This window comes from Arachis hypogaea, chromosome 5 (assembly GCF_003086295.3).
Source record: "Arachis hypogaea cultivar Tifrunner chromosome 5, arahy.Tifrunner.gnm2.J5K5, whole genome shotgun sequence".
NCBI classification, from domain to species: domain Eukaryota; kingdom Viridiplantae; phylum Streptophyta; class Magnoliopsida; order Fabales; family Fabaceae; genus Arachis; species Arachis hypogaea.
In genome coordinates, this window is record NC_092040.1 from 72152878 (window position 1) to 72161427 (window position 8550).

The window sequence follows — 8550 nt, forward strand, 5'->3', positions numbered from 1 at the left end:
GGTTATGGAGTGTGTGACCACTGCATCTATGTCGCTCTTGATAAATGGGTCTCCATCCAAGCCGTTCAAGATGGAAAGAGGCCTGGGACAAGGTGACCCGCTCTCTCCGTTCTTATTTGTACTGGTTGTGGATGTCCTACATCGAATGGTGGGAGAGGCAGTCAGGAATGGACGAATATCACCATTGTTGATTGGGAGAGATAGTATACCGCTGTCACATCTTCAGTTTGCTGATGACACAATTCTGTTCTGTTCGCCAGAGGAGGAAACTATCAAGAATTACAAGAGGCTACTGAGATACTTTGAGTTGATGTCAGGGTTCAATATTAATTTTGACAAGTCGAGCTTGAGTCCGATAAATTGTGACGAACAGTGGATCCAAAATATGTGCCAGTTGTTGGGGTGTAAGAATGAGTCTTACCAGTCAAATATCTGGGTATTCCCTTGGGTGCAAATCTGAGGTTGGTGAAGACCTGGAAGCCTATAATATACAAAGTGGAAGAGAAGCTGAGTTTGTGGAAAGCTAAAGTTCTGAATAAAGCTAGGAAGTTGGTTCTAATTAAATCAGTCTTAAAAAGTTTGCTTGTGTATTATCTGAGTTTGTTCAAGATGCCAAGAGCGGTGGCTGCAAAATTGATTTCCCTACAAAGAAGGTTCCTGTGGAGTAAGGATGATGGTAGTAATGGAATAGCATTAGTAAGATAGGAAGTGGTGCAGGCCCCTATGATCCGTAATACAGCTATGTTGTTTAAGTGGTAGTGGCGGTTCGCTAAGGAGGATTGCCCGCTGTGGAAGAAGGTGGTTTGTTCCTGCTATAATTTGAATCCCAATGAGCTGGTGTCAACACAGATGCTACCTACAAGAGGAGGACCGTGGAAGGATATCTGCCAGTTACAAATACAGAATAACCATATAAGGGATAAGATGGTTACAGGCTTGACTATGGAGATTGGTGATGGGCGGCGTACACGATTTTGGGAGGATATATGGTTGCTTGATGGGCCTCTAAAAGAGCAGTTTCCCAAACTCTTCTCTGTTTCAAACCAATGTGGATCGGTTATAGGGGATTGTGGGTTTTGGGACGGGTTAGAATGGATTTGGAACTTCCAATGGAGGAGAGAGCTCTTTCAATGGGAGTTGGGGGCTACTGGGTCAATTACATGAGACATTGAGCCCTATCAAACTAGTACATAACAGAGAGGACAGGGTGGTGTGGAAATATGATAGACAAGGAGTTTATTCAACTAACTCATTTGTTCAGGTTTTGCAGGAGGCGATACTTCCAAAGGAGGTGACAAGCTACAGCTTCGCAAAGACCATCTGGAAAGGGTTAGTTCCACTTAGAGTAGAGCTTTTTCCCTGATTTGTCCTGATAGGCAAGGTGAATACAAAAGCACAGTTAAGCCGGCTAGGGATCATCAACCAGGAAGATAAAATCTATGTATTATGTAATAAAGATGTGGAACATGTGCACCACTTGTTTCTATGCTGTGAATTTGCCTGGTAGGTGTGGAATGCTTGGTTATCCATGATTGGCCAACAATGGTCTATTTCAGGTTCCATGAGAGAACATTTTTTGTGTTGGATAGAGGGGCCAAAGAGGAGGGAGGATAGAGAGCAACGTTTGAGATGCTTCTGTGCGATTGTTTCGAACATCTGGTTGGAAAGGAATAGAAGGATTTTTCAGAATACAAGCAAAGGTGTTGAAGAAAGCACTCACATGACTGTGTTGAGTTACAATGAATGGAGAGGTGTGGACCCCTTTAGTTATTGATGGCCATGCCGGAGATAACAAGGGGCTTCTTTTCATGTCTTGTGTTTCTTTTATTTTGGTTAATTTATTTTCTGTTTGACTACTCCAATATATTGTGTTGAGCTATTTATTTTCAAAAAAAAAAAAAACAACTCACAGAAATATTCTTCTTTGCTTTTTTTCAAAATTTAATCCCAAGGCTTCTTAATTAGATTACAAGTAATTTACCATTTAAACTAATTGAGTAGTGCTAGGGAGCCAATGGCCTAAACGTACAATGTGTACAGTGGGCTAAATCTTTGGTTTATGAATAAAATGAACATCACCTATACTATCCAAAATAACCATCCGGATACCAGGGATAATAAACATCTCATGTTATAAAAAGCTAATTTTGGGTTCACCAAGGTTCGAACTCTTGACCTTCCGGATCTGAAACTCTAATACCATGTCCTAAAATCACTCATTCCAAAAGCGTAACCTGATAGGATAATGTAACACTAATAATCATATCTCTAATACTTTCTAAACCTTCATTCTACACATTGTACGCCTAGGTCATTGCTCCCTATACTTTCTCAAACTAATTATACTTTTTGTTACCTTTATGCACGTTTAGCAAATAAATAAGAGTTAATAGTGCATATTGATTACACTATAAATAAACACTTGGTGCTAATACCCATCTTCAACGTTATTCAGTTTCTTCTTCTCTGTGTGTCACCCTTTCTGTTTTTCTTGGTAAGCATTTTCTTACTTTCTATGTGGTTCTCAAAAGCATCGGCGATTCCTTTGTGTGATGCAGTTTCAGTAATCTCAAGCTTCCTGAGACTACCATTGACCTTCTTTTCTACTATTTTTATTATGCTGCTGAGATTATATGTGACGCAAACACCGTGAATTATCCGGGTCTGTTTTTCCGTGGATTTATTCTTCAGTCTTTCAGTGTGTGCTTGTTCCCCTTATTTATTTATTTATTTATTTATTTATTTATTATTATTATTATTATTATTATTATTATTATTATTATTATTATTATTATTATTATTATTATGGCATCGATCTCTGGAAGTTTCTGTTATGTATGAGACCTTTTTGCTGAAATGAGCTCATTTTGCTGATTATAGACTTAACATGCTGAATTGAATTTTAAGGGTTTAATCATATAAATGCCTTAGCTTATAGATGATGATGCTGATGATTATGATGATGATTATTATTATTAATTGTTATCGGATTGACATTTAAGTGATTTAGTTAAATAAAATACTAAAATTATGTGATAATCTATATTTGATTAACTTTGTTTTGCTTTTTATTTATTTAATTGTGTTTTCTTATTCACCCTTTTATTCCTGTTGGTATAAAGTAGAGCTCCTAGACACTTTGAAAACATGGCTTTATCTGGTGTTCAGAAGGACAGAGGGGATTTGAGGATTCATGAGAGTATGGATGAGCTGAAGACCGATTTGGCAGACTATATTGCTGAATTATCAGATGTGTCAGTGAAGGAGCGCGGATTCTTTGCCATTGCTTTATCTGGTGGTTCTCTCATTGGCTTAATGGGGTATCTGTATCTTATCTTTGCCATATGTTCTTCTTTTGCTTTCATGATTAGTATTATCATTTAAGAGTTATGGTTGCTGACAGAAAACTTTGCGAAGTTCCTTACAACAAGACAGTGGACTGGTCGAAATGGTATATCTTCTGGGCTGATGAGCGCGTCGTGGCGAGAAACCATGCTGATAGCAATTATAAGCTTGCCAAGGATGGCCTTTTGTCCAAGGTTTTGGCCTCAATTCAAACATCTCCTGTTTCTCATTGCTTTATCTATTTCCCATGAAGAACAAATTTCTCTTGGAATAATTTGGAGTAATAAATTTACTTATTTCTCGAGTATTAAACTGTTCGTTGCTGTTTTGACTTGTTTCCTGGCTGCTCTATAAGAGAAAAAAGCAACAATATCATCAGATTAGAAGACAAAGTGCTTTATTTTCAATAGATATTCTAGTGTTGAGCATGTTTTAAAAAAAACTTCCTCAAAATTGTCATGGTCATGTGTATCTTGTTGTTAAGGTGCCTTCTTTTTATTTCCCTTTTCTTTTGCAGTCAATGCAAAGTACTTTTAGGGCTGCATCATGAAAATTTGTAAACTCGATGTCACTTTTACTATTTACTTTATCGATATTTAGCATTTATTCTGATTTGTAAGCTGAATGGTTGCAAGAGGTAATATTTGTATTCACCCTTTCAAGACATAGAATTTTGATCCAGACATAGTAGTCCAGTTCTAATGTCTTTTTTGTACTTTTATTTCCATTTCCTTTAGTGGTCAGGGCACGGGGAAAGAGACACAGGGTTCATCATATATGTATTTGTTCATGTAACTTTAGGCTGTTGTAACCTGTAAAGTTATGGTGAATTTTCTTCACACTGGTGATGGTGGTTAATCTATGAATAGTGATCATTGTATTCAAACTAGTACGGTAGTCTTTCCTATATATTCTGCTTGTATAGGTGAATTTTATAAGCAGGGAGAAGCTAGGCCCCTATTTATAAGCAGGGGAAATTCTCTTACCTGTAAAGATTGATATTGGCTAGCGACAATCACTGGGATCCTTTGTTGTTGGTTCTTTTTAAGTACCATTATAAACATTTAATGATTTGGAGTTTTTAGTTAGTAATATTTGGTGCTGTAAGTGCTAGAAAGCTGGCTGAGCTAACTGGCGCTATGCAAAACACAGAACTAGGAGATTAATACAGTTCAGTTGCACCTCGACTTGGTATTTGGCAAGTTGAATACTAGGGCGTGTCCAACTGAGATTTATGGATGTCTGATCAATTGTTTTCAAGTTGAAGTTAGGATGCTAGAAGATTAAGATCAATGACTTAAGTTGGTGTGTTTCGTCGTAGTGTTAGACACTTGTTTCTTAAGCTTTCTGTTTTGTTTTCCTCATAAACAGACTTTTCTCTTATCTTCTTGTCCAGTCAACTTGTACATATGAGGCAAAAGGAATACTACCTCATAAACCACAATCTGGTGAAGCTGATAGGATGTCAATGGTAGGAAAGCCAATTAAGGGATTTAGCAAATATTGGAGGAAGAAAATTTACAAAGAAGAAAGAGAAAATATGGGGGTTGCCAGCCCTAAATTGAAGATGGAGAGGTATTTCCAGGTGAATGTAGTGTGACTGGAACATGTTAAACTGGCGATGCTTTCCATGGAAGGGAAGGCGCTAAAGTGGTCTCAGTGATGGGAGAGCCAAGTCCAATTCCAAAGGGGAACAGTTGAGAATTCGGGTACTGACAAGAATGGGAATTCCCTAGGCAGGCTGTCTTAGGCTGAATTGCAAGAGAAGAATTGGAAGGACTTATGTTTCAGAGGCAGGGAGAAGTGGAGCCACGATCACATTTTATAATTTAGACTATATGGGAATGACTGTAGTATTGGGAGTCAACCATGCTAGGTGTGTACACTAAAATCAGCCACAGTGTAGAATGCACATTGAAATACAAAATGCACTTAAAAATGACTTAACATATGTATTTGTTCACAAATGATGGCTAACTTTGGTGGCTAATTTTATTGTACAAACTACAAATAGCATTTTTGATTGGGAATAGACTAGTTGGAAAACATTGGGAAGATTGAGGCTAATTTCCGCTAGAGTAGTTTTGAGTGGAGGGAGGAAGGAGTGGCATTTCTGACTTGCCCTTACATTTTTCAGTTTCAGGAAAGGATTCAGATCTGGACTGCTGAGAGCACTCTCTGTGCTCTAGCTTGTTACCTAATTCCGGCCATATCCCTTTCTTCCATTTCTTCTTTGTTTACCTGAATTGGTGAGCTTTTGATAATCTTTTCAGAGAATTGATTCAAGGAATTCCTATAGTTCTGTTGGCTGTTGTGTTGTTTCTGTTTACTTTAATAGAGTTCTATTGGAGGCTCAAATTCTTATTGAATCTATTGACAGCAAACACAGTAAAATTCCTCAGTTAGAGCCTTTGTCTGCAAGCACGCTTTCGTTCATATTGTCAGTATCAACAGAAAATGAACAGGGACTAACTTCTCAATATTGTTTCTGAAGCATCACTTGATTTCCTAACGATTTAAGTAGAGACCACAAGACAAGTATAATTGTTAGTTGATAAACCAGTCTTTGGTTTATGGGACCCAAACCAAAAGCTACTGGAAGATCCTTTTCTCAAGTGTAGGGTTATTAACTCTCAGAAACATTAAGTTCCTGCAAAGTTATAGCTGTTTTCTTGGGACTCGCAGTCCTAACAAGATTTATGATTGCATCATAAGAAAACTTCCAATTGTAGGCTTATTTTATCCAACAATTTTCTATGCTCTCACTACACAGACACAGCATTTTTCCCTTCAATTCCAATTTTTTTCCCTATTTCCTGTTGATAGAAGTTACAAATGTTGGTTTTCAAGTCTGCTTTCAGGACTGGGAGTTAAGGTCTTAGCAGTGCTGAGAACTGTACCACATCAAAATTATGCTTGAAGGTTGTACTTCAGTAGCATTGTGAGCTCCCAAAAGCAAAAGCTTGTGAACCTACAACATAGGGTTTTCTCTTCTGGTGTGATAAATTACAGCAAATATGATTCCCGGAAAGGGGAAGCACAATTGAGTTGCATTTTTGTATATCATTCCCCAGTTTACATTTACTTTGTGCCATAAGTTGCTGAAATTCATTTAATGTCCTAATTTTACTTTTGTTTCTTGCATTCTCCTATAAATTGAGAGATGTGTGTTATATTTTTTAGATGAGATGGCACTTTGAATTGAAGCTTTCTAGGCATCTAGACTTTATAGACAGACATGAGACATCTCTTGATGGTCATTACATACTGAGAGATAGAGGAAGTTATATGCATTCTGCATGTTTGGTCATTAGATTGCAAATTCCAGAAAATTGTTCTTTTGTTTCAGGTTAAATAGCAGTATAGAGTGTTTATCCCTATATATATATATATAACTGGGATCTAGTGAAAAATTTTCATAGCTGGATGATTCAGTTATTCTTTATGCTTTATGATACTTTTTGATGGATGGCTGTCAATTGAATGATGAATATACGTTATAATTGGATAATTTGAATTGCCTTGTATATTTGAATCGTTAGCAACCATGAATTAGCTTCCAATTTTGGGGTCATTTATTGGTAAAAATAATCTGCCAGTCTCTTTGGTTCCTTATAGGTTTTTGTTCATCTATAAATTACATGAGATGCTTCTGGATAGATTCCTTGCTGCTAGAATATATCACTTGATTTTTTTCTTGTTTGATATTTAAATGTTGAGTTTGACAAATTCAAAATGGTATAGTTCCGATTGATTTATCCTTCCTTTGACATCTGCCTGTTATGCCGACAGGTCCCTATTGTACCCAGTCATGTTCATTCCATCAATGATTCTGTGTCAGCAGAAGAAGCAGCTGACAATTACGAGTTTGTCATCCGACAGTTAGTGAAAACCCATGTGGTCAGCGTGTCCGAGATTAACGACTGCCCCAAGTTTGATCTCATTCTTCTCGGATTGGGGGCAGACGGCCATATTGCCTCGTTATTTCCAAATCACCCGGCCCTTGATGAGAGGGAAGAATGGGTAACTTTCATTACGGACTCCCCCAAACCCCCACCTGAAAGAATCACATTCACCTTGCCTGTTATCAATTCCGCATCCAATGTAGCTGTGGTGGTCACAGGTGAGGGTAAAGCGGATGCCTTACACTTGGCAATAGAAGAAGTTGGACCTGATGGCTCCTTGATACCGGCAAGAATGGTCCAACCGACCATGGGGAAGCTGGTCTGGTTTTTGGATAAGCAGGCTGCCTCAAAGCTTAAAAATTCCGACTTGAACAGTTAGGATGGACCCCTTTGCAGAGGTGTAAGTTTGTTTGTGACAAAGTGTTTATCCATAGAATCCTGCATATTTTCTCTCTTTTTTGTGGATATAAAAGTCCTTTTTTTTTTTCTTTTGGCCCTTTGTGTTGGTCTCTCTTCAGAAGGTGTTTGGAGTTGTGTGGTATAGTTTTTTCTTTTTAAATAAAAGTTGTAAAGAGCATCATCCCAAAGCCCTTTTTTATCCTTGCAATTCCTCATTGTGTTATTGTTGGCCATGATGGTCTCACTGTTTGCAACTTAGAAAAGAAAATCAGGTTCATCTTTAGTTCCAAGAGTTCATCACCTTCACCCACCCAGATTCTTATTTATGCAATTTTGTTTTTAATATATATAGTTACTAACTTGATAATGAAGAATGAAAGTGTATTTCCCTTACATTGCAACCTCTGGTTTTTCTGGCAATTGGTGGATGCACCATGCAGCATCAATGTTTCACATAGCTTCCTTTTGATTATTTTAAACCACTTGTGATGCTTGCAAATCATGTACAAATTCCATACCAGTAATCCAAATAAGCATTAATTCCTTTACTTATGTTCGTGCTTTATATTGAGGTGGATAGGATACAGATAATCATACGTTATTTGGAAATATACTAAAATTATATGTGAAGATAGCTAAAGAGTATTCTTATTTTGAGGATCAAAAATTCAAAATTATATGTGAAGATTGCTCTTGATCCGTACAGCAAAAGCCATAACACAAGCTCAATTCGGAAATAAAAAATGGTGGAACTATATACAGTTTAGCCATGATCATAACCTTTTTTCGTTTAGCAAAGATGCATAAATTTAGTTTAAAAAAATCATAAGAAAATTTCCAAACAGTAATTATAGGAGGTAGGAGAAAATACAAAATTTTGACAAGGATTAGTAGAATAGAG

The 8550-nt window shown here is 37.2% G+C and overlaps 1 protein-coding gene across 5 annotated transcripts; it reads left to right on the forward strand.

The window, feature by feature from the left end:
- The first annotated feature begins 2111 nt into the window (after positions 1-2111).
- LOC112801660 (probable 6-phosphogluconolactonase 2) lies at positions 2112-8050 on the forward strand. 5 transcript variants are annotated; one of them, XM_025844534.3, is made up of 4 exons: positions 2112-2494; positions 3126-3320; positions 3404-3539; positions 7138-8050. In XM_025844534.3, exons 2-4 carry the CDS (start codon positions 3148-3150, stop codon positions 7627-7629), a joined length of 801 nt encoding a protein of 266 aa, XP_025700319.1. In that variant the 5' UTR covers positions 2112-2494; positions 3126-3147; the 3' UTR covers positions 7630-8050. The 5 variants fall into 5 exon arrangements, with proteins under 5 accessions (XP_025700319.1, XP_072093401.1, XP_072093399.1 ...); XM_072237300.1 differs by having other exon boundaries at positions 2376-2494; positions 3169-3320; XM_072237298.1 differs by having other exon boundaries at positions 2408-2494; positions 3123-3320.
- Positions 8051-8550: the final 500 nt, after the last annotated feature.